The sequence below is a fragment of the Brachyistius frenatus genome, unplaced genomic scaffold, assembly GCF_029030835.1.
Source record: "Brachyistius frenatus isolate BFR_SWC_R1_liver_20210118 unplaced genomic scaffold, ASM2903083v1 Contig_19, whole genome shotgun sequence".
Classification (NCBI taxonomy): domain Eukaryota; kingdom Metazoa; phylum Chordata; class Actinopteri; family Embiotocidae; genus Brachyistius; species Brachyistius frenatus.
This window is the reverse complement of record NW_027210618.1, coordinates 746,054-771,849: the sequence shown is the minus strand read 5'-3', so window position 1 is coordinate 771,849 and position 25,796 is coordinate 746,054. Positions and strand designations below refer to the sequence as shown.

Below are 25,796 nucleotides of genomic sequence, written 5' to 3'. Positions count from 1 at the left end.
GACTGCACTGATGGTGCACTGTGCAGCAGCACCTGCACAAATATGAGGGGTCCTCAGAAGAAACTCTTTCTTCAGAAGTTTGTAAGCAACGGTCTCAACAAGCACGAAGGCGTTTTGGAAACAAGTCCTGATGACCGAGTGCCATCTGTAACCGAGTGCGATCTGTAAAAAAAAAGCTGAAGATGAAATGAGGATGACTTCTTTAACAAAACAATGATCCTGAACACACCTCAAACCTGAGGATAAACCTCAAAAGACCAGGGCAAGCAGGACGGCCCAAGAAGCTCACAGAACTAGAAGTCTTCTGCAAGAAAGAAAATCCCCCAAACAAGAACAAGCTATGATACCTGCCAATGGGGGTCATACTAAGAACTGACCATACAGGGTGCCCAAACTTTTACTATTCAAACTGTAAAAGAAATAAAGTCATTATGCTGTATGCTAAAGAATATTTCCTTTCTGATGTTGTGCTTTTTGGAAATAAGCTAATTATTTACACGCTTGGCTATTTACAGGAACAGAAATTGGATCAGTGGTGCCCTAACGTTTGCATGCCACTGAAGTTTGAATAGTCAGGACCAGAGAGTAGATTCTTTACCCAGCAGTAATCATTCTTTAAATCAAAGCCTCTTTATTTTCAGTTGTCTTGCTGGATCAAATGAATGTCATTAAAACTACAGATATAAAAAAAAAAAAAACACACAAAAAAACTCTGTACTGTAGTGTACTTTAGACATAACAATCCACAACAGCCCAATTTAGCTTTTATATAAAGCTTTGAGTACGACTATCATTTTTAGTCTGAAATAAGATCTTTATTCCTGACAATGATAAGGCACATTAAGATGATTGTGCTGCAAATGTATGAACTCATTGTATAAGGAAACAGGTAAACCATGAACAATGTGAATCGTGTTTAACAGGTTTGCAATAAAATGTACAATAAACACATTACCACACAAACTGCATTTGTACATAACAGCTGCCGAAATATTGGCAATATTGCCACTTCATCCATTAACTGAATAATTCATTTGACACCTGAACAACATGAATAAAATCCTGTCAAACCAGATATCAATAGATCCATAAAAAAGAGTTGAACCGTCAGGCGTACCGAAAAATAATCAAAGATGAAATATGTTATAAAATACCATTACTGGTGATTTACTAGTTTCCCCTCACGTACAGAAACATTGTGATTGTGTCTCACTTAAATTAGCACAACTTAAGTCCATCTGACTTTTTCAGGTGTCAGACTGTAAATATTTCACTTGCAGACTTTGTCAAGAAAGAGTTTAAAGTAATTGTCAAAATCCCCATGCTCTCAAAGGCGCTGTCGGTTGTTGTACCTGTAAAAATAAGAAAAACACATTATTACGTTTGCAAATGTTAAGTCAGACACAATGCAGCTGTGTGACTTTTGTTTACGTCCAGTTAAGATGGTTGGCTTTTTCTGGCACTGAAGCATTGAAAGCGATCACTCTTAATAAATTAAATATTAAAGATGTTTATCAAATGCAGCAAACAATGCCTTCAAAATCAACCTACAATGTAATAGGACTCAGTGAATTTCACAATATAATTATTAATACATCAGTGTCTCACCCGTTATAAAAACAGGGTGACGAGATGATATATTCTGGACCTGCAAGCGGACCAAACATGTGAGATAGTCAGGCTGATCTCTCGACATCAGGTCGCACTCGTGGTAAGGCAGGACCTCCAGTATTCCTGCGTCTTGGACCCAACACAGGAACTGCTTCTTCTTCTTTGCCTCAGGACTCAACCTGGATTTGTGAGCCACAAATTTAATGTTCAGATAGGCAAAATTTCAATAGGAATAGGAAGTGCACAATTTACAAGTCAGACACTTATTGTTTTGAACAGTTAGACTGAATAGTGAAAAAGATAAACAAACAAAAAAAATCATGAAGTTGAGTATCAGTTTTCAATGCATTTAAAAAAATCAATGATGAACAAAAACATTATGCTGAAATGGATCGAACTTGTTCCAGGACGTCCCCCAATAACCTGCCACGGATTCTCCCTTATTCTATCAAGTTTATTGGTTTGTCTAATTTTACTTTTATTACTCCAATGTGCCCAGATCTGTTGTTTTTTTCTTTCTGCTCTTCATTGATTACCTGTGTTTGTTTTGTGGTGCATTATGACTTACCCTTTGAAAAAGATAATACAACTTGAATTAGAAAAAAAGAGCTTGTAAAACATCTGCCAAATAGGGAAGTGAAGTTTTCTTAGTTATTTTTCCACAGTTGACTCATACCTTGCATTTTCTTTTAGCCGACGACTGTCTCTGTAGTGCAACATCCATTTCCACTTCCCTGTTCTGCTCAGCTCTTGTAAGATTTCAGAGATTTTTGTCATGTCGCCTACAAAGTGATACAAAGTGGAAGCAATGAGTTTAACTGAGAGGACTTGCTTGGATGACTGTATCTCCAATAACAGGAAGTTAGTAGTCAGCTAATTGCACACACCAAGGCTGAGTAAATCCAGCGCTGCTCTGTCCAACATTACAAAACCACCCCGTGTGAAGAGCTCCTGATGGGTGAGATTCACAACATCGTCCGGTTCGTCAATTCCTGCAAACTGCACACCTGGTGACTTCTTCAGCTCGAGCAAATGTGGGACCTGAGTAGCAGAGAGTTGAGTCATTACATCATGTTTATCCATCGCCAAAGCCCTGCTGTGATCTTTTACAACTGATCCTTTACCTCACAAATGTGCTCTGCAATATCTTCATTCCTGAGGATGATGATTGGAGACGAAGAACTGTCCTCACCACCGAAGAATTCAGACGGCTGTATGGCAGTGTGGCCCTCTGCCTCTAACTGTGCCTTTAGAATTGAAATGTGAAATTAGCCAACACTTAAAAAAAAAAATTCATCAGCAAGTTTTACACTGCTTTGACATAGCAAGTCAAGAGGGGTAAATTGATATTTTGCGATCATATATTTAGAGGGGCAGAAAGAATGGGGCATTTTTGTCTTTATTGCAAGAGTCAGCTATGAGGTCGCCCCAAGGACAGGGCTTATTAAAAGCTTTACATCTATTGTGTAACACTAGTCTTTGTCTAGGTCAGCAATAATCTATTTTCGTATTAAAACGCATAACCTTTGCTAAGTTTACGCAGGAGTTATTCTCATCAACTTCAGTGAGCCAATACAGCATATTCCACACATGGATTCAGCGTAAATTGTATTATCTATGGATAGTCTGCATGTGAGGTGTTTAGTGGACGCCTGCACATTGTAGTTTCTACTGCTGGTCTGCATGAGTGGCAATTAGGGGACATATACAAATTTTAGCTGCAGAAAAAAACCTGGGTCACACTCTCCCCTCTAAATGGCAAGAAAATAAAAGAATCGAGCAGTAATGTGTAAGAAAAAGTTTGGCTGAAATTTCAACCCTAAAAAAATAATTACTCATTATCTCATTAATCTGATTAAATGAAATCATGAAATTCCCAAATATGTAGCATTCAAAAAAATTTTTTTCCCGAATTTATAATAAAAAATATTACTGTGCAAACATACTGCTACATGTACACCCTATAAATTGATTACATAGCAGATGTTTGTGGCAGATGTTTAGGCTGAATAGTTTGTGTATGAGTATTTTTATTATCTTTTCTTCAATCTGAAAACGTATTATTTCATGTGGACCATAACTTCTAATGTCCCATAAGGAAAACACAACGTTGTACTTGCACCTTTCATACATGGATGAGTGTCAAGACAAACAAATACATTTTGGGTGCATCAATAATTAGTTCAGAAATGTTGGCTCTAAACAATTCAACACAGAGAACAATTTGTTGAAAACTCGTCTTACCTTGGTTTCTTCAAAGAAAACATCATCTGATGTCACCAGTATGTAGAATCTGTACTTTGTTTTGCAAGATTTCCTCACAACTGCATTCAGGTTACTCCGGAAAGTCTCGTCCACTTCTTTTTTCATTTGATCACAGAAGTCAAAAGGGTTACTTGCTTCAGTCTTTGGGAAACCTTGATCCATTCCAAGGCTTTTCGGCCTATATAGGACCTTTTTGACAACACAAACATCATGCATCGTTGCCTCATACAGCCTGGCGCATTCTGCAGTCACACCAGAAACCCCAGCATGTTCCAATGGGTTGTCGGTTCCCCGAGATAATTCTTGAGGATACTTCTCTTCCTTTGTAGTGTCTGTCAGCTCTTTCCGGTCAGATAAGTCAACCTTGATTTTTTGTCCAACAAGTGACGAGTCCAAGTGATCCAGTGGATCCTCCTGCTCATCTAGACTTGAGAAGGCGACAGTCACAGGACCCGCGTAAGACAACCTCAAATTGTCATGAGTGTCCTGTAGGCCCATGGGTTCCTTCTTGCTCTTTTTCAACAACTGTTTCATTTGTTCTGAAAAGATGAGGCACTCTTGTTCCATTGACCCTAGAGTGAGGTCATCTTGTAGGCACCTTTGAGAGAGTTTCTCAAGAAAAGAATGAGATCTTTTCCGGCTAGTGTTGTAGACTGTACATACGAGTGAGCTTTGCGGTTCCAGAATCAGACTGCCATCGACTATGCCAACGTCCTTGTGGTCCATAAATGAAGCTGCTGCATCTGAGCCTTCTTTCTGATCCATCTCAATATTGTCTTCAGTTGTTTGCTCAATTTTCTCAATTGAACTATATGTCAAGAAACCTTGATTTCCATTAACACATTTAGGGGAACTTTTTGTAGATTCCAAAGACTGCATTGACAGAGATGATGATGGAACCGCAATGAGTTTTGAAATGTCCCTTCTCTGGTACGGATATGAAGGATCATTTACAAGGCAGGTACTTTCGGAAGAAAGCGTACTGGCCATGTGCTCAGCATAATTTATTCCTTCAGAATTTCCCTTTGGCATTATGTTTGTCTTCTTCTCCAAGACCATGGAGGCTGGTGTGGTGTATGTGACTACAGTCTGCAGTCTACAGTCTACAGTCTTAGCCTGCATATTTTTGGGAGGGCTTTCAATGCGTAGATCTGTAGAGAAGCAATCTACTTGACTTTCCTCACTCTTAGATGGCTTCACAGCCATAACAGGACGCTGACTGCATGGACGGAGTTCTTGAGTTAAAGTGGATGGTAATATTTTGTGCCAAAGAGAGTGATCTGATGATTCCATTTGTAGATCCTGTGAGGTAGAGGCTGAAACCACTGCTGGCTTTTCACTGCTTAGTTTTTTGTCCTTAAAGTCAGCTGAAATGAGGTTTAGGGCTTGGCAAGTGGGGATGTACTGGCTGCTGGGGCTGGGGTTTTGATGGAGAGACTCTTTGATGTCAGCTTTTGTGATCTCATCAGATTTGTCAGTGTGGTTTGATTTGGAGAGGAGCATGTTTATACTTTGTAGAACTCTTTGCGTCCTCATTTCAATATCGTGATGGAGACCACGATGAGCGTTGGAATCACTTTTAACGGTAGAAGCGTTACTAAGTTTTGGCTCAAAAGGCAGCTCATCCTTTTCAGGTGTTGAGCTTCTGCAAAGAGTAATGTTTTCGCAAGTTTTATGACCACTAAAAGCAGAAGTGTTACTGCAAGAGCTAGAAGAAGGTATGTAGTCGTATCCTTTTTCATCCATAGTTGGAGTAGGGGACCTGTGTTCAGACTCACTTCCTCTGACTACTGGCTGTTTGGTTTCGCAGATCTGAGACACACGACACAAATCACTGGGCACAACAGCTTCAGGGCTAGTAGTTCCACTGATAAATGGTATTTCCTCCACGCCTTGAACAAATGCTTTAACCTCATCTTGTGGGTATAAGCCATGTGGTTGTACCGTTTCCTCTTCAGAGATGTCTATTCCAATAGATGAAATTTCAACCAGTCTCAAACTTTCGTCAAATCCCTCTTTGGTTTTGTCCATTTTGAGATCCGTTTCCGTAAATGCAACTTCTGCCTCACATATGTTTGTAACATCACACTGAGGTGAATGAGGCGCTTGTTGAAATGGTTCTTTTTGACTTGTCGTGTCAACCTTTTCCTTTTCATCAGTTGACTTGGTTTTCTGATCTTCAAGATCCCTACTAAGATCAAAATTAAGGTCTGAAATCTCTTGATTTTCCATTTCTACATTGTCCTTTATCTGGGGAATAGACAAACCTGCATGAGACCCATCTAATGAGCAGGTGCTCGCATCAGACATATGTAATGCTGCTTTCTTAAAATGTGCCTTATCTAACAAACAAACATCACTTTCTGAATTTTCCTTAGCTGCAGAATCGTCATTACAAGTAGGCTTCATTTCTTTGTGAGTGACTTTTTCAGAAGGATCTACAAAGCCTTCTTGGCAAGGGTTGTCTTTCAGATCGAAGCTTTCCCCATCTCCAAATTCAGTTTTGTCATTATCATCTGTAAGAAGCACATCACCTTCCTTTTTGTCTATCTCTCTGTCTGGAACAGTTTTGGATGAATCCATTCCATCTTTTTGCTCCAAACTCGCCTGTGTAGTTTCTGGATTGCTAGTGTCATCGTTCATATCCGTGCTGTGTAACACCTGGCCAATTTCTAACACAGCTTGAACAGTTTCTGGCTCAACGAATATACTTTCCATCTCTTCTCGTGGAGGAATGGATGTCTCATGTCCTTTCACAGATGGAACATCAGTGTTCTCTCGGTAGAGAGCTTCTTGAGAAGTAACAGTCTTCCTACTTTCGTGGATGCTACTAGCTTCATTCTCCACAGCGATGATCTCTGAGGAATTCACCATCTCTTTGTAACACTGAAAAATAAAGAGTGCACAGAGTATAAGAATCACATTATAACAGACTGAGTGTTCTTTACTCAATATGACTGAATAAACCAAACCTGAAACGTGTTTGTCTTCTGTAGTTCTGCTGGTGACTTCAGAGAGTCCAGTGTTTCACTGGCTTCTTTTTGTTGACTGGATAAAGAAGTTTCTTTTCTGTTGACTTGGGGATCTGGAGTGACCGTTTCTGCCGTGAAGTTTCTTCGTGACAAATCCAAAATCCCAGACTCTCGGTCCAAGACGGTGTTATCTCTTTTGCTGAGGTCCAAAGCTATTGAAATGAAAGGGTCTGAAGTGTCTCTTACGCTGGACATTTCCAAAGAGTCCCTCTTTTCTGAACATGGGTACGGAAAGTTGGAGTCACCATGAAAGAGCCTGGCTGTTGACCGGCTGTAAAACAGTCCTACCCACATGTGGACAATGAGCAGCACCTCGTCAGGATTTTCTTGAATGGAGAAATCCCATGGCCTATTGAGGATGTCAAATGTACAAGGATTAGCTACATCAATGATCAGGTCATCTGAACTAGAAGTCAACTCTACCACAAATCAAGTAATCTGGTTGTTAGCCATAATGATGTCTAATTTCATTACATAATTTTGTATTATATAAGTGAGGTGGAAAATTTGCCCAATTAGCAACAAACTGACATTATGGAAATATTTGCAGGCAACTTTGACCTTAATGGTAATTTAACTATGGAGAGATGGTTTGAGCAGAGCAAATCACCAGCGAATAAAATCACCTGCTGAACTTAAAAGATGACATGCAGACATCGGTAAAAAGGAGGTCAATAAACTGGACAGTTGTCATTCACGATATTTCATTATCGTCCTGGTGTCTCCTCAAAGACACTGAGTTTACAAACACTGCATTCACCGGCATTGTGAAAATTCTTATGAAGAAAGAACTCAACATTACAGTTGATTATGAGTCCATATCAGAAACGGACTTCAAAGCAAAGAAGCTAATGGAGCCCAACACTCCAGAAGAGCTAATAAACAGTGTATTTTGATGGTCAACTACTTTTCAGCCACAGGGGAAATGAGTGCAATTGGCACCTCAAACCCATAAAGAGATAAAAACAGGCCAAAGTATTCAACACTGGCCTTCAACGAGCATACAAAGAATCTCAATGACTCACAGGAGACTAATAATTGATAAATTATTAATTTCTTCATTCAGAAATGGAGACTAATAAAGGGACCACAGGAGGATTCATGAACAGCCTGATGATTTTTTTCAGTTTTTTTTTTTTTTTTTTTTTATCTATAGAGAAATGTCTCTATGGCCGTAGAAAGTAGAGCAACATGCTTGCCCAGCAACACGTCCACCTAACAAAAACTGCAAACCCGGAAGTTTTCAAAGCCAATCGACTGACTATTTTTCACTACTTACTAATACAAGTATATAGCAAAACAATTAAATCAATCTCTAAGAAAAACCAAAACCAAACACAAGCATAGCTTTGCACTATGAGCAGACAGTCCAGAAGGGACTATTTCTTTGTAAGACTGCTTAACGAACAACACATACAAAATAGTTTAAATTGACTTTCATATTGCCATACTTGGTACAGTTTTGTAACACCAACAGCTTACTTACAAGGTCGTGATACATCACAGTTAAGGGGCATTGTTTGGTCGTAGAGTTCTGTCATGAGTGATTGCTTAAGTAGACCACTAAACTTATTTGACATAAATATTCTTTACTTTTATGTCTTTATGTTTTATAGTTTTCTTTTATGTTGAGATTCAAAGTATGAATAAGTAACACAATGTACATACCCATGCAAAGCTCGGATGATAGCTTTGTTCTTTGAGTCCACTGTTAACTTGCTGTCGAGGTTAAAGTCATAGTTTTCTTGCCATTGTCTTGTGACTTGGACAGATCCTTCCTTGTCAACAAAGGTCCGGGAGTACCTGAACTTCTGTCTGCGTATTATGTATTTTTTTAGGTCTTCTTGAGTGCTGTCGTTGTGTTCACTTCTGTCTTCCTGACCAACAGAGTGGTGTAGAGGTTTAATTCCATGGCCATACATAGTCTGGTGATGGTGCAGAAGTCTGGTAGAACCACTTAAAGGGGGTGCCTGGAAGGGCGTACCTGGCAAACCCAACAGTAGAGAGGAAGATGGGGGCAATGAGTAAGAATGTTCCTTAGATACCACATCAACCAATTCACTTTCTCCCACAAGACGGCTTGGTGAAGGAGACTCAAGAGGCGGAATGAATGTAGCAGCAGGCTTTCTAAGCAGAGCATGAAGAACTGACTCTTGTTCAGGACTGGTAAAACCTTCTGTAAGGTCACTCTTCTTCAAACTTGTCTCAGGTTCTTTCTCAAGTGCTGGGTTTGGTTGTGGAAGTGCCTGGTCATTACTTGCACCGAGTGCCAAGTCAGCAAGTAAGTTCAAAGCATCTGCAGATGAGTAAGCACTGGTCATTTTTTCCTTAACAGTCTTATCCCTAGTACAGTCTTTGTTTTTGAGTTTTTCACTGGCAAAAGAAGCTGGTGTTTGAAAGTGCAACCACCCTGTGAAGACAAAACAGGAGAAGAGAAACTGCATGAAAATAAAAAGTAGCACATTGAAAGCACTTGAAATATACCAATATATTACTTGTAGGAACATATTACCAACTTGTAAACTGTGCAACTGTTTCTAACAAAAGTGTTCATTTAGTAGGCCAATGACGGTCCTGCTTGTGTGCAGATTGACAGGACGAGCAAAAATGCAGTACAAGCAAGGAAAGCGCAAAAGCAAACTAAGAGTTAGTAAAGACTTTGCAAAGCGTAGAGGTAGCATTTAAGGACGGCTACAGGGGGGACTGAGCCAAGCAAAGGGTCGGGTAGTTTGAATGTCATGGACAATACTGAAGGGGTTTTATACATCATAGACACGAAACAAGCAATCCATATCTCTCAATTTTGACACATGACTTACATTTCTTTTTAATGAATTCTGCAGAGATCCCTTGATGCTTTGTCAGTGTTTTAATCCTGCCCCTCCTTGGGAAAATTGATGGAGGTCTTTGTATGATTTGAGGCTGCTTGTCCAAAAGGGTCTGTTCTTTTGTCTCTGCTGAGTCTTTCCTTTGCTGAGAATCCTGATTCTCTGTTGTCCATACCTTATTTGAGGTCTCTTTAGGGCTCAGGCCTAGAGCATATGCAAAAAGAGGGTCAACTGAGGATGTCTTTGAACCTTCCTTGACACCAACATTGGGACCGTGGGTATTTAAATGATCAGACTCTAACGCCTCAGAGTCGCAATTCACTTGTGTTTTCTTGAGACAGTGCTCATCGTCTTGGGCAGTATTTGCACCAGATTCCTTTGTCATAAGGAGATCTGTTTTTCTCTTTCCTCTTAAAAGAACTGACTTTAGTTTATACAACAGAAATTCACCCTTCTGACGCTTTTTCAGGGGACGGATATCAGTCCGTTTTTCTTGACTTGCTGGTGAGGGAGGAGTATCTGTGCCAACATTATCCAAGGATTGCACATTACTCTCTGCATTTAAAGGCATTGCACCACTGCAGTCTTCGGACTCTGTCTGAAGGCTCTGTTCAAGATTCACATGACTGGCAAAGGCGTTTTGAAGATGGTTCCCACCATCCATGGATTTTGTTGTCTCCGTTTCATCAACTGCTGTCTCTGGAGTAGTTCTCGGCTCTTGCTCCATTTCAACAGTGTCATGAGCATTCACGGGCACTTCAAGCAACATTTTCTCAGGGGCCTGTTCATCTTGTGCAGATTGAAGCTTATCCTTTAAAGACTTAATATGATCAGCAATATCTACAGACCCAAAAGGAACCAAGATTCGTCCACATTCGCTGATAAGTGGCTTTAGGTCCCAGCGCTCGGTTTTCTTTCGCAAAGGAGAAGCCTCAAGTTCCATTAAAATGGTGCTTCCCAAGCTCTGCTGTCCAAAGTCAGATTTTGGCTCCTCTGCTACAGCTAAATCGAAAGTAGATCTGACTTTTTTAGTTTTTGTTGATAGTTTTCCAAATTTGCGCTTACGCCGCTGAAATTTCCTCCGATCAATGTTTGAAGGACTACTCGAATGCAGGTGATCAGGTGATTCCTTGGCATGTTCATCCTTCCTACTGTTCAAGCTGTCAGTGTCCCCTGGTGTTTTGACAGTCTGTAAAGTAGGAGTCTCAACACAATCGTTAGACACCTTTTTCTGTCTTTTGGAAAGTCCCCTGCAAAGACTGGTAACCTCAGCGCAAGCCAAAACAGTTTTAGTTTTGTCAGTCTCATCACTGAGAGAGTTCATTTCTTCTGTTTGTAATTTGGCTCGAGCTGAAAAAGCAGAAAACTCAAAGTTATTATCATTTGTTGTTGACATCGCACTGACACTTGGTTCTGCTGAAGTGATTCTGACAATCAGCTCTGCAGGCAGGTCGTCTGATGTAGGAGGAGTTAGAAGATTTTTCGACCCCATATCATCAGTTCTATTCTGCACAGTGAGGTCATTGCGTTTTTCATCATCTTTGGTAGCGTCTCCAGCTCGCAAATTGTCTGGTACAATAATTTGCGTAGGCATAGCTGTTAACTCATCTTGTGCTTCAGTACTTGATATACTGCTGTCCACAGATTTCCTGACATTTACATGAGGTTCTTGGTCTGAAAACCCCATGCTAACAGGACTGGCTGATGCCTCCTCAGGAGATGGACAGATATAGAGGTCATCCTCAAGGTCTTCTCTTTGCTCCTCATGTCCAGTCGCCAGGATTTCTGAAGCCTTGGACACTGCAAGTTGAAAGGACGCTGGCTTTCTCAAGTACGAGTTAAAACTCTGCCATGCCTTGTTCGTCCACTCAGGGGATGAATAGAGATGTATGTCAACATCCGGCACATCGTACTGATCTGCAGCGATGCTGACCTCCTGAGCGGGTGTTACTGCCAGCCAAGGATTTATCAGTGCTGTGTAACTCTGCATATGCTGCTCCAATACGTCACACAGTTCGTCACTTGGGTCAGCATGTGCTTTCTCAACTTCACCCTCTGCATAATGCAATACTGGTAGAAGCCGAAGGATTTCAGGTGACATGGCAAAGTCTCCCTGTCCAAGTGATGTGTCTGTGACAAATTAAGAAAGAATACTTGTTTAGTAGCTGCTCTTTTAACCTTGAATGGCATTGCTGCTAATCAAGCACAAATTAGTCATGATTTAAGGGACGTAAGAAACACATCAAATAAAAATATTTAACGTTAAATTCTAATTGTTCAAATGTTATAATCACCTCTCACTATAACTCGAGAGTCTGGAAACACAAACAGGCCTTGCAGAACCTCAGTCGCACTGGACCCGGTATCTAAAAAAGAAGATATGTTTTTGATACGTGGCTGTCTTATCTTAAAGATTTTTATTATGCAACTGACAACACAGTATGCTGTCATCATATCTTACCATCATATGTGAGGAAATGCGAGGAGTCCAACAGGATAAGAAATCCGCCATCGTTAAGTGGAATAGTCAGAGCCTGCAAAAATGAGTCATGTTTTTTAGATGTTTGATAACAAGTATAATTCAACAACATATTACTCAGTGTAAACTGCACAGAGGAGAACCAACTTGTACTGCAATGACAAATTCTGCAGCTGAAACTATTTACAGAAAAAGGAAAAATTATTAATTACAAATAATTGTTCATGTCATTTGATAAGAACTAAAACATTTTGCTGGTTAAAGTTGTAAAAATCTAATGGTTTGCTTGTTTTTTTTTTCTGCATTTCAAATTGTTATAAACGCCAGAGTTTCTGACCGTTAGCCATTTAATGTAATGAAGACTAAGTTTCAGTCTCTGAAAGGTTGATGATAAACTCACAAGATCTTTCTCCCTGATCTCCCCCAGAAGCCGAGTGAGTGAGGTGGTTTCTTCCGCCTCGGAGGGAACAAACTCACACAGTCTGCAGTATAAGCCTTCCAGAAACGCTGAAAGACCACAAAGAAAGCCAAATTTATTAACGATATCGTCATATATCCAGGAACTATCACCCCTTGACATTGTAATTGTTTCACAATGAAGATCTCCCTTGCAACATCTGAAAATCTCACCTTCACCAGTGAAGTAGGTTTCAAAAACAGCACTTGGCAACAGCTGTCGCAGATCTGACATGGAAATGGCTTGGTCAACTTTCACCACAGGTGGCCTTAAATGGAAACAAAGAGAAAGCGCAGGAAATAGTTTATATAATCTATATTATCAAATTGAAATAATAATTTAATGTGTATTTTGTATGTGCACATTTAACTTACAGCTTTGCAGGGAGTAAGGCCTCTGCTGTGGACCTCAGCTCAATACTGTAAATCTGGTTGACTATCTGAAGCTTACCCCTCCAAGGCAAGTAATGACACACTGAAATAAAAATGTTAAATACAACAAAGGTTAAGCTGCAATGTGAAAAAATGAAGTCCCGTCTTGTAATACCACTTTGTATGTTTAGAGGCGATGGTGAGTCACTGTAGCATCCAGACAGTCGAGCGGTTGGTCTTTTTTTTGTAACTGATGATTGTAAAGTTAAATTGTTTGGATCCAGTAGTTGATCGACTGAAAATATTTCCATCAGTTAAGCCTGTAGTTTATTTTAGAGGTGGCTTTTCCCCATTTTTAGCAAGACCATGGAAGCCAGATCACAACCACAGAAAAATCCCATTTGGATGCCATTTGAAATGTTTTTCAGGACAGTGTGTCTTGTGGCTGCAATAGAGACATTTTTAATTGGCGAAACAAGGTTGGTAAGCCTGGTTTGTTTGCTACATAAAGTAACCTCAGTTTAGTACGTAGCTAGATGACGAGTTAATAGAGCTATTCCAACTGGTCTTAACTGTGTGTCAATAAACAGTTCAGGTTAACATTAACACTGTCAGCAATAATATACAGAAGTGTACTAGGTTTTAGTCCTGGACTTATTAATTACATGTCACATACCTGTTTTTTTCACACCACTGAAAAGAGAAAATGGGAACCAATTATGATCTTGAAATTTTAGTGACTCTGTAACACTCACACAAGTTCGAGGAAAGCACGTGTTGCTGTAATCAAAACCGTACCGTTTCTCCAGTGGTACAAGAAGTGTTTTGGTATCCGTATATGAAAATGGCACGATCGCAAATGGACAGGTTGCACTGGGACACTCAGCAGTTTTATTGCTTCCATCGTCGAGCAGTTTATACATGTAATACTGCAAGGACAAAACAAAAAGTACTTCAGCTCCCTGCCATCTTTCTTACCATGCTCTCATGCATTAAGGTGCTCAACAATATTGTGCTCGCAAGGATGTAGCTACATACATAGACAAAGGACAGACACTAGCACAACATCTGAGCACTGATAAAAGACTAATGACGGGTGAAATAGCATGATGAAAACAGTGAATGTGTTTCAATTTTCTGTAGAGATTTCATAGTGAAGAATTTCAGTGGAATAATCTTTATCATTGCCATTAAATTAGTGAAACAAAAAAAAAATAAACACATCTACAAACTAAAGTTTCTGCTGCCGTCTCCGTACCTGGGTGCTATCAAAGGCAAGGAAGGAGCTAGTTTTGGCAGACACTGAAGGCAACTCTACGGACACATGGCAGTCAAACCCCTCAGTGGGTGCTGTGAAATCCTGGGTGTAGTTCTGTAAAACCTTTTTAGCTTTACCCTGTTAGTAACACAAAGGACAATGATGTTATTTGTAACAGCAGCAGCAATTCTTCATATAGAAGTTGCACAATTTTTTGTTTCAGTACCTTTGTCAGCCTGATGATGGCAATGTATCCAGATTTCCCATGATACCAGCGATTTGGATCCAAACAGTCAGAGTACATGGATATGTAAACACCTTTTTAAACAAAGAAAACTTTCGCTTAATATCTCTTTTCACATAAAAGTAAATACAGGGAAGGTAATTTATTTAGATTTGGGGAAAAACGACTAAACTAATATTTAACTCAAGTTTCACAGCCAACTGGCAATCCTCCAGCAGCACGGCCACACCTTGAAAAAGTAATGTCACTATTGTTGAGGACACACCTCAGGTTCAACAACCACCTAAATGACATCAGCCAACTCAAAACAATGTCATATTATGTTATAAACAGATTGTTTTCCATAAATTTCTCTCTTTTAAGATCCACAATAAAAGAAAGTCATACATGGAGAACACTGTAGATACTTAAAACACAAAATGTAGCTAAAATTTAAAAAATTGTGCGATTTGATTTTGTTTTCCTATTCATTGTACAAGTTACAAATGCGTTTCCTGACTGCAGTGGGTGCTGCTGCTTCCTCTTAAAGACCTTTACAGCATTGTGGATTTTCTAAAGTGAAGTAAGAATATGTTTTGAAAAAATTAAACCAAGTTATCAATAACACTTCAAAACTCTAAAAGTATAATTACAAAATATAAAATTCATTGAAATAAGAAAGAGATAGACAAAACACTTGAAAAACACATCAGGCAAGTTCTGTCTCAAATGAAGATGTTGAAAATCTGGTTGTAGTTGGCAAAATAAACCCAGAAAAACTGGTTTGGTGTGTTTTTTTTTTACACTCCCTCACAAACCATGAAAAGTAACTGTTAAGGCACCACGGAAATGTCAACAGGTCCAAACAGTGATGCATATCAGGAAGTGCAACACAGCTTCAGTGGCTTACATGTGACGTGGCTTTCGTGTGTCACTCCAGTGCTGATTTATCTTACAGTAACTGAATGACAGCGCCATAAAACGTTCATATCTAATGACTTCCGCATTTTACAGCCTAGTGTGGGCAGACAGGAAACACAGCAAATCTGTAAGAGGCTACTGGTCAAGTTTGCAATTTTAAGGCAAAACTGAAATAACAGCGTGACCCAATAGCCAAGTGCCCACATTTCCTGTCGATCTGAATAAAATGGAAATTAAAAAAAAAAAAACATATAGCAGGAATATGTGTTACCACTGACATCAGATTGATTTCTGTGTTGCAATGCTACAGGAAAAAAAAGGTCCAACACACTTCATACTGAACTGCTTATATAACTTTTAGTTTCTGTTCATCAACAGAAATTCTTCCACTTTCTATTTTCTACTATCATATAGCTCTTTAATTTGCTTTCACTTTCAAAAGGGAGAGGCGCACCAGGCAGTCAACAGACTGGTTTCAGGCTTGATCTGCACTACTTTGGACGAATGTATGCGTGGAGAACTTCCTGTAAAAGGCCATCAAGGTAATGACTTGAGATAAAATACTTTAAATTAATAATTAGAAAGGCTTAATACATGTCTTGGCATTTTTTTTTTTTTTACCAAGTAACCAATGAGTATATCTAAGCTACATGTAAAACTGTTTTGAACAAATCTTAACTGTACAGTTTCTCATGGTTAAGCAGTACTTCTTAAAATGACAGAGATGTCACTGTTGGTGGATGTCATGTCACATTGAAGGAGGGGAGGGAGGGAGGGGGGGGGTGAGTTACCCTTTGAAGGATCTCCCAGAGTTGTGCAAGTGCTATTTCCAATGCGCACACCACTCTCCCCAAGTGCATTGGCCTTGAAACACAGAAAAACATCAACATCAGAAAGATTGGGAAATAGGATGGGACTTATTTTCTCATTTGTGTCTCCAGTCTGTACCTTGTTGACATCATCAAACAGCAAAAACCCAAAGGATTCCTGCAGATCCTCCTCTGAATACCCCTCTTCTCTCCTCTTCGCTCTGAAGGCATTATACTGATATAGGAGAAGAATTCAAAAGAAGAACAGTTTGAAAGCTGTGGCGCGTTCAAGAGCAGTTGAGGCATTCAACATATTCTTTGCCTGGTGTTTCCTAAATAAAGGGTCAATTGTACAAATCAAGACAAGTCACCCTAAAGCTTAAAGGATGCAGCAATATTAATGCATACAGTCTTTCTACATTTATGAAAACAATCAATGTTGATTAAATGTTTACTGAGATTTCAGGTTGTGATATTGGGCTATAAATATGATTTGGACTGACCTTTTCTTCCAGTTGTGGATTCTGTACCAACACAGCAGATTTATATCTGAAAGACTGCTTTGACTCCTCAAACAAGTACGCACTTTGAAGTGGAGCCAAAATGCTGCTTCGAAACACGTCGGAAGAGTCTGACAAAGGTATTAAAACACCTAAAAGTAGACCAAAAAAAAAAACAAGAAGGTGAGCGCAATACAAAAGCGACACTGGAAAATTACAGCAAATTGCGTTTTGGATTTCAACCAGGAAAAGAGTCTCCGGGGAGGTTTTTTTGTTTTTTTTTTCCAATCCTAGGACGTTTCCCCATGACACGACACCTAATCGCCCTTTTTTTTTTTTTTTTTTTTTTTTTTAGACTCAACACACAACACGAGTAAGTTTATCCCAAATAAACAGGGCGAAAAATGAACTCCAGATGATTTATTTTTGAAATCTTAACGTGAAAGTCACCCGAGAAAGAAAAAGATCATCACCTTTACTTCGGGCACGGTCATTCCCACTTTCCATTTCTTATGAAATATGTCGTTCTCCTTTCTCCCGCTGCGGAAAACAGTCGTTTCTGGTTTTATACATTACAGCAACATTATTAAATCCCATGTAACTCGTGTCTGGTGCACGTTTCAAAGTCGCTTCATCCGCCGCCGCAGTTTCAACAGACATATTAATGCGACAACGAGGAAGTTGGAAAACAACCCACAGTCCAGGCGCGATGGGGCGAATATATCCACGTAAATTAACTTTGATCGGGTTCACAAGTTACACGTCCATCTATTTACAAAACTTTCGCGGTCTCCGACATGCTTCCTCGCGCTGGACGATTAGTGCCTATAGTCCTTTTCGAAAAAGAAACAGAAACCTATCGACGGGGAGGCATCCATCTTGAAAGTCTACACCAAACTGAGGCGGCGTTGTTGAAGCGATGCCGAGGCTCGTTTGGACTTCAGTGCGTGGCTTGGTTGTTGTTTTTTTTCTCCCTTCCTCCTTCCCGTGGAAAGAAATGTCACTACTGACGAGACCGACACCGCGAAACTTCCTCCACCGGCGTGTTGTGGTCTGTTTGAAAGGGCACGACGAGGACTGTGGCGAGGCACAGAAACGACGGGGGCTGCAGGGGAGGAAGTTAAAGCTCAAACCGGGTCCAGCACATTTCTCGTGAAACAGTCGAGAGTGACCAGCGGAAATGCAAACCAAACACAACTACAGCAGCAATAATGAACAGATGAGACGCTGTAAGCTATTCCCTGTGACAGTTTTAATGTGACAAATATGTATGTTGACCGTAAGCCCGACCTTCAACATCTGTACCAACCCGACCTTCGACATCTGTACCAACCCGACCTTCGACATCTGTACCAACCCGACCTTCGACATCTGTACCAACCCGACCTTCGACATCTGTACCAACCCGACCTTCGACATCTGTACCAACCCGACCTTCAACATCTGTACCAACCCGACCTTCGACATCTGTACCAACCCGACCTTCGACATCTGTACCAACCCGACCTTCAACATCTGTGCCAGTCCGACCTTCGACATCTGCGACAGCCTACTTAAGTAGGTCACAAGTACCGTCGCTTTTTCTTTTCTTTTTTACGAGTGTTTGCATCGACTTGGTACCAAAGTGTTGGTGCTCTTGACGCACATATCGGGCAGATCTGAAACATATCAACCCCGCTGTGGCGGCACCAAACTTGTGTTTCTGCTGAGGTCAAAGTTGGCCCATTTGTGTAAATAAACCAGAATTTGAAGACCATTACTTCTCTGTGTTATCAATTTTTAACAAAAAAAAAACCAAACCTCCAAGTGTTCACCAGGTATGAGGGATGTAAATAGGACCCTTTTAAAAACTAATCTAAGGGATATTGATGTTGCCCTTGGATCAGTTGTAGGCTGCAGTGCAATGGTTTCAAGTAGACTAAAAAAAAAAGAAGCCCTTTCTACCTCATTGTATTGGTTCCTTGGTTCAGCACATCGCCTGTGTGGTTGATGTCTTGTGTCTTTAATGCCAAAAGTATAATGCATGTGTCTTGCTATTGCAATACATGAGAATATAAATAGTTGAACGGAAATTTGGAGCCTGGAAAGTCATGCATGACTTTAGATGGAGCATGAGGACCTATGGAAATGTATGCAAATAAAAATGGCACTGAAGCAGAGATTTTGCCTTTGTTTTGGTTACTTAAATGTCCAAAGTTATAAAAGCATATACTCTACTGTTTTGGTCCCAACAAGTATTTGGACAGTTAAACTGTCAATCTTGGTTTCTCTACAGTTGGATATGTTGTTAAAATGTTCAGAAATGAACAGACAGACCAGCGGCAGATTTGAACCACACAACATCAATGTGCATTTAAACTGAGTCAACCCTCGCTTGTTTACAGACTCCTGCAGCCATTTCTAGTACACAAATATACTCAACAAAAACCTAACTTTTGTCTTCGCTCCCATTTTTGGAGTAAGTAAAAGATCTTCACTCAAAAAGTGTATTTCTCTCCAATTCTGTTCACAAATCTATTTAAAAAAAAAATCCATTTAAATGAGCCTTTAACCTCTGTCAAGATTATCCAGTATAATAATAATAATAATACATTCAACATGAAAGAACACAAAAGTTTCCATTGAAACACAAAAGTACAACCACAGAGATCACAGGCTCAAATGAACCTGTTTTAGTTTGTTTTTTAAAATAGCTAAATAAATTTAATTTAAATTTAAATATAAATTTAAAAATTCTCATAAAAAAAAAGAAAAAAGAAGAAACTGTCCTACCTCCACCATCAGAAACACAGTCGATTACTACGTTTTGCACCATGTTGCTTTAAAGGCATTCTTCGAGTGGGTTAAGTCATAAGGCTAAAAATAAAAATAAAAAAAATTAATGTTAGCTAGCTAGCTAAACACATGTTCATCCCAACCTGTTAGGAAACGTGCACAGCAACCGGCAGCTGACGGTGACGTCACCGATGGTCTCGATGCCTCAAATAAATCAAATATGTAATCCACAAAAAGTGTCTTGTATTTCAAAAGAATCACATTTTATTTAATTTCTTAACTATGACCCTGGCATGTATATATATATATATATAAATATATATATATTATTTTATTTTATTTTTTTCTTGTCATTGTAAATTGTTTGTTGTAAAACTTCATGTTTGTTAATAAAGTTTGTTTAAAAAATGAAATGAAATGAAATACTGTATATGAAACAAAATAAATGCACATTTATATTATTTTTCTGCATTGTTAAATAGCCACATGAAATATGAACGTGTATATAATTTTTTTTGTATTGCTTAGTGTTTTAAATATATATATATATATCTATAGATATAGATAGATATATATCGATATATATAGATATATTAACAAATTTATAGACATTTCTATAAATGTCTATAAATTAATTTTTGGTGGTTTTTGTCCATTCCAGATGGGACAACGTGACGGTTGCAGGTCAGTCGCCTACATGTCCCACAATCCCACTCCGTTGTTGATTTAGGTTGTCCGCACCCGGCTGTCCCGCGGTGTTTTGTAGTTATGCAGCCTTTTCGGTCTTCTTCATCTTGCTCCAGAATGATTTACACGTTTGGCTGAATCCACGAGGTTTACGCAGCAGTGAACGGGAACATGAAATGGAGATCACCCGGACCAGACCGTCCTTGTATGGAGAAATCGGTAAGTAGCTTACAGTTGCTGTCCAGAAGTAACCCAAGATAACGGTATGAAAACAAGTCAGCGAAGGACTGGACGGGGTTTGCTTTCATCAATTTCCATTTCATGGAGACAAGTATTCAGCGTCCCTGTGACGTATACCGTAGTCAGCTTTAGCTGGCGTGCTTTTTTTTTTTTTTTTGAAAGTGCTTGACGTTAATTTGACTGTAAGCTCTTTAGCGAGTCCAGCAGACACTCGCGTGCATGTCGTGCAACTGCATCGGTTCAGCAACAGTGGATAAAACATCGAGTGTGTCAAAGTGCAGATCCGTGGATCCAAAACAACCACCTTAATATGATACAATGCAAATCCAATAGTGTCTGCTGTGGTGGTTTAGATTATTGGTAAATGTGTGTACAGGAATACAGTATTCCCCTTTCTTGGTCAGATCATTTAGATCAGGATGACTACTGCCTCAGAAATGTAAATATACTCCATTACAAGTAAAAGACCTGCTTGAAAGAAAAAAAATCCTACTTCAGTAAAGGTATTATCAGTCAAATAAAGCTACAGTATTAAAGTAAAAGTCCTGGTTTGGTTCTCCAGACAGATTAACTATTATATCTATATCATTAGATAATGAATAGTGAAGCATCGGTGTGTGTACAGTTTTATATCCCGAGACTGCAGCTAAATCTGAGTGGTCATCAGATGATTAATAGGAGAGGAAAGAAGAAAAAAAACAGATGCACTTAGGATGCACATACTTTTACTTGTGTTTTATGAGGAATTGTACAAAAAAAATCGTGGTCATGAATAAACACCACAGACCTCATGAACAGAGGAGCTCAGTCTTGTTTGACTTCACATATCTGCAGCGCATGGCCTTGGATTCTGGACTGACCGGTCAGCGGTGCACGAGGCTGCCGCACGGGGCCGAGCCCTCCAGCTGCAGCAGCTGATCGAGGGAGGTGCAGCGGTCAACATCGTGGCTGTGGACTCCATCACCCCTCTGCATGAAGCGTGTATACAGGGACAGACCCAATGCGTCAGACTGCTGCTGGACGCTGGCGCTCAGGTGGGAGGGTGTCACTGTGCTGCCAAAATTCAGCAACGTAAAATGTTTCCCCGAGAGACTCTTTGGTCGTCAGGAGAGTTTTCATCTTACTGGTTTGTGTGTCTGGTATTTTTCATGGCTCTGACCTACAGGTGGATGCCCGTAACATTGATGGTAGCACTCCGCTGTGTGACGCCTGTGCAGCCGGTAGCCTTGAATGTGTCAAGCTGTTGTTGGAGTACGGCGCCACCGTCAATCCTCCGCTGTTTACCTTCTCCCCTCTTCACGAGGCATGCATGGGAGGTGTGTCTTCACTGAATACAACACTGCAGAGAAAGGACTTCATTTCATCACTCTCGCATCTCCAGACCTGATTCCACACAGCTTTTTGTACTGTGCTAGTGCAGAAGGAAAGTTTGGAACAATTAGTTTTCTTTCTGGGGAAAAAAAAGGGAACAAATGAATAAAGACAGGCCTTAACTACACTGAATGCATAACTCGTGTTGTCACCACCTTGAAAACATTTGAAAAGATCTTGAATTGTGGAAACGGAGTGAAACAGCTCGCCGACAGGAGATGTGACCTTGAGGCTCATTGCTCGTGACCATTGAGCTCTTTGCCAGTACTTCAAAGCTCTTTTACATGTAACAATAAAAAAAACAATTATCAGTAAGACTGTTGGACAAATTCTACTAATGAAGCTTGCAGAGGGCACTGGAGAAAAAAAAACTGGATCTGAAACCTGAATTGAATATTGGAGAAAGCTTTAAAAAAAAAAAAACTCCAGCCACAGTCAATTCAAGCTGACAACAGTTTCTGTGTTTTGTGAATGATGATTTTACAGTCACATTTATGGGGACACAGAGAGGGACTACTTCTTATGGCACTCAAAAGACAGTATCACTACTGACTGTCATTTCTCAAATCTGGAAAGACATTCTGCTGTCGAGCATACATAATGATTACTTGTATTTTTATGACAGGAAATTCCGATTGCGTTCAGCTAATGATTAATCGAGGAGCTTTCATGGAGGCCCATGACTGCCACTATGGGACACCACTTCATGTAGCCTGTGCCAGGCAACATTATGACTGCGCCAAAGTCCTCCTCAATGCAGGTGAGTCCACACTTGTGCTATTGTGTTTTTCAGATCTGTGCTTTTATTTATTGATTTTGATCTAATAAGTTGTCTTTGATCTCTTAATTGCAAATTAGTTTTTGTATTGATTAAGCAGTCATTTTTACGACACCTTTAGAGGAGTTAAATCAGTTCAGATCATTTAATCATATCATTCAGACCAGAAAAAGACAACACTTTTAATTGACAGCAAAGAGTGCATCAGCATATCATGATATTACATCATATTATTATATTACCATACTAAATTCAATTATATAATCTTATTTGGCAATATTAATATTATTCATCTCCCAGCTCTTCTGCAAACTGAAAATGTAACGGTTTAATGTTGAAGCCATTTGTGTGTAAATCAGTCTGAAAACCAACACTTCACTGTTCCTGTGCAGTTTCAGACCGTTGCTGCATCCATGCTACAGTTTAGTTTGGTGAGTTGAGCATTACTTGATTAACTCAACCATCATGAAGAAGATTCAAATTATTTACTCGGAGCTAACTGCTGGTTGTTTATCATAATATTTAAGACATTTTTTTGTTTTCTGTCACATTTTATTACTTTTATAAAGTGATTATGGCATTTGTATGGCTCTTAATATGCAGCTTAATCTAAAATCCACTGTAAGTACAGGATGAGTCGGCAAACCTGGATTTCATTGTTTTAATCGAGCCTTGGCGACATCCCGGTGACAGCAGTGAGCATTTTGAGCTATGCCATCCCTTCTGTGAGGAGGAGCAGGTGTGGGGGTGGCCTTGTAAATATGTAAATACACGTCCTGACCCTCCCATTGTTCCCATTGAATGTGACTTTACAGTGAGTTGAATCTGTCAGGGTTCATTTAATGCCATGGACAACTTTCGTTGATGTTGATTCCCCAGAACTTAACACCCTGAGCCACTTCCTCTCACCAATTTTTTTAATGTATTACCTTAAATGAAGGTGTCACCTTGTCCATTAGATATAAAACCAACAAGGCTTTCAGTTAATGTAACTGAAACTTTCAGAAACAGTCCCTTTAACCTGGGCTGCGTCCCAGACTACTTCAAAACTGATACTCTTCAGCCACTTCTAAAAATGCCTGGGATTGATCATATGGATCTTAAAAAATTCAGACCTTTTTCACATTCTTTGATGATGATGCCTTTTTGATTTATTCTTACTCTTGTTTTTTTCTGTTATCAAGTTTCGCCATATTTGATTTCTAATGTGATTTAGTTTAGTACTTTTTACACATTGATGTGTTCTTATATCATTGAAAGTGTTTCACAAAAAAGAAAGCGCACAGGAATGCTTCAGAGAGGAAAAGTACCTCTCTCACCTACAGTTTTGTCTTTCTTTTCCAAAGGGGCAAATGTGAGAGCTGCCAAGCTCCATGAGACGGCTCTCCATCACGCAGCCAAAATGAAGAACATTGATTTGATTGAGCTACTTGTGGAGTTTGGAGGTGATGTGTATGCCAGGGACAACCTGAACAAAAAGCCCATCCACTACACCAGTCCGGGATCTCCCTCTCACCTCCGTCTCGACTTCTATGAGAGTACGTCTGTTCACATGAAGGTTAAATCCTGTCAGTGTCGGTATGTAAGAGCACCAATAGAAATAACTCCTGTTGTTTTTCCTTCCTTAGATAACCCCCTCAGTCTACAGCAGATCAGCAGGGTGGTTGTGAAGAGGACTCTCGGCATAAGAGCACATGAAGTCGTTTCCCAGCTTGGCTTACCCAATCGCATCATAAGCTTTCTTTCTTATACGCCACCTCCAGTTATTTTAATTTAATCACATATGACAAACTCCACTGGAGCTCCTCTGGGGTTAAATGCTCTCCAGTTACATCTGTGGTTCTGTCTCCAGCAAGTAACATGACAATGCTGGAGTTGGCCTAAGTGCTGCTTCAGATGTCTTAACACGGCCGTGTACAAAGATTTCCATTAGCTTAAACTCTCAGACTGTTTATCGAAGCGAACTGAAAATGGCTTCAATTGCTTGGTAGCTTAAAGCTGTATCAAGAATTATTTTGATCATCAGGGAACAGAATGACATCCTGTATATGCAGCATGTGGCATCAGCTTATCAAGATGTTGTGGCAAACCCCGGCCTTCTTCCACCTCCAGCTGTACAGTTCTCTTCTAGATGTCATATTAATGTTAAGCCCAATATTTTCTGCCTTTTTCCTCTGGTTTGGCCCACTCACTCCTGCGAAAAATATTTTCATCAACTAGTCTTTTAGTTCAAGTTTGCAGTTTGGTGCTTGTCAGGGTGTTGCTCCGTTTGTTGAGTAAAAACAGCTTCTTGTTGTGAAGGCCGAAAGATCAAATTACTTCCTGTTAACAGGCCGTGCACACCAGTGGTGAACCCACGCAGGGGATTTCATTAGTTTGGCTGATCTGCTTTAAGGACTACGTGGCAGCGTTCAAACTTTCCCTCAGACTCTCCCGCTTGGGTTTGTTACAGCGGGTCACTTTCCAACTTTAACATCCTTCTTGGCACATAGAGTCGGGTGATGTCTTGAATTTACCAGCACAGCTTCAACCTGAGTAGAGGTCAGAGTAAGAGAACACACCTGTGTTTGCGGTCGGAGCCTTAACAATTAGCTCTGAGGCTTTGGCAACACTATTGATCGTTTCATATTACTTGGAGCCAGTTAAGTCAGTGTTAACATCACATCTATTGCTTCATGAGCTTGAAATATACAAACATGAACTTAGTTTGCTCATCATGACCAAGTAAGTGTGAATGTACGTTTTATCATATTATTGAGAGAAATTCTTGTGGGTTGATAACGAGGTATGTATTTGTATATATTCTAGAACTATTTATTTTCAGTGTAAATTTGTAAATAATACAGATGGTTCTACCTCTATAAAGCTTGTGTAAATAAATAGGCTACCAGACTATTTTAAGAACAATGTAGTGCTTTCAATTCTATTGTAATTGAACAAAGGGCATCAGTTTCTAAAACTGGCCATTATATATTTTTGTATTGTTATTAGTTGTTGTTGTTGTTGTAAAATATTATTTCAATGAATTGCACTGGTCAAAACTATTTTCATAACAGACATTTTCAATCGGATGTCAAAACTGCATTGTAGCACTGACAAAAAGTATTACAGACTTAATGTGCATTCTCACCCTGCATACAGTATATTGTAGATATAGAAGATTAATGCAAACTGTACTGTGTATATTTGAA

The 25,796-nt window shown here is 39.7% G+C and overlaps 2 protein-coding genes across 4 annotated transcripts; one reads left to right on the top strand and one right to left on the bottom strand.

Annotated features, from left to right (window-relative positions):
• Nucleotides 1–899: 899 nt before the first annotated feature.
• Nucleotides 900–17,949, bottom strand: tasor2 (transcription activation suppressor family member 2). Of its 2 annotated transcripts, none has more exons than XM_069695183.1 (22): nucleotides 17,228–17,949; nucleotides 16,758–16,906; nucleotides 16,394–16,489; nucleotides 16,237–16,309; nucleotides 14,528–14,619; nucleotides 14,302–14,439; nucleotides 13,842–13,972; nucleotides 13,720–13,736; nucleotides 13,047–13,146; nucleotides 12,846–12,940; nucleotides 12,616–12,722; nucleotides 12,198–12,270; nucleotides 12,031–12,102; nucleotides 9,728–11,866; nucleotides 8,577–9,318; nucleotides 6,849–7,257; nucleotides 3,856–6,762; nucleotides 2,736–2,858; nucleotides 2,499–2,652; nucleotides 2,288–2,393; nucleotides 1,609–1,790; nucleotides 900–1,352 (listed from the first exon to the last, which is right to left on the bottom strand). In XM_069695183.1, exons 1-22 carry the CDS (start codon nucleotides 17,259–17,261, stop codon nucleotides 1,255–1,257), a joined length of 8,037 nt encoding a protein of 2,678 aa, XP_069551284.1. In that variant the 5' UTR covers nucleotides 17,262–17,949; the 3' UTR covers nucleotides 900–1,254. The 2 variants fall into 2 exon arrangements, with proteins under 2 accessions (XP_069551284.1, XP_069551285.1); XM_069695184.1 differs by having other exon boundaries at nucleotides 8,577–8,892.
• On the top strand, nucleotides 15,918–25,796 carry LOC138619023 (ankyrin repeat and SOCS box protein 13-like). 2 transcript variants are annotated; one of them, XM_069695185.1, is made up of 7 exons: nucleotides 15,918–15,987; nucleotides 20,333–20,435; nucleotides 21,291–21,490; nucleotides 21,622–21,772; nucleotides 22,453–22,587; nucleotides 23,952–24,143; nucleotides 24,234–25,796. In XM_069695185.1, exons 2-7 carry the CDS (start codon nucleotides 20,393–20,395, stop codon nucleotides 24,380–24,382), a joined length of 870 nt encoding a protein of 289 aa, XP_069551286.1. In that variant the 5' UTR covers nucleotides 15,918–15,987; nucleotides 20,333–20,392; the 3' UTR covers nucleotides 24,383–25,796. The 2 variants fall into 2 exon arrangements, with proteins under 2 accessions (XP_069551286.1, XP_069551287.1); XM_069695186.1 differs by lacking the exon at nucleotides 15,918–15,987 and having other exon boundaries at nucleotides 20,270–20,435.

Bases quoted from the DNA above. Each gene is read 5' to 3' on its own strand.
- tasor2 (XM_069695183.1), bottom strand. From the start codon at position 17,261: ATGGAAAGTGGGAATGACCGTGCCCGAAGTAAAG. The intron at 14,620-16,236 runs GTAACTCACCCC...TTGTTTAAAAAG, and splicing joins TCTGGGAGATCCTTCAAAGG to GTGTTTACATATCCATGTAC. The intron at 14,440-14,527 runs GTACTGAAACAA...TGTTACTAACAG, and splicing joins CCATCATCAGGCTGACAAAG to GGTAAAGCTAAAAAGGTTTT.
- LOC138619023 (XM_069695185.1), top strand. From the start codon at position 20,393: ATGGAGATCACCCGGACCAGACCGTCCTTGTATGGAGAAATCG. The intron at 21,491-21,621 runs GTGGGAGGGTGT...TCTGACCTACAG, and splicing joins TGCTGGACGCTGGCGCTCAG to GTGGATGCCCGTAACATTGA. The intron at 24,144-24,233 runs GTACGTCTGTTC...TTCCTTCCTTAG, and splicing joins CCGTCTCGACTTCTATGAGA to ATAACCCCCTCAGTCTACAG.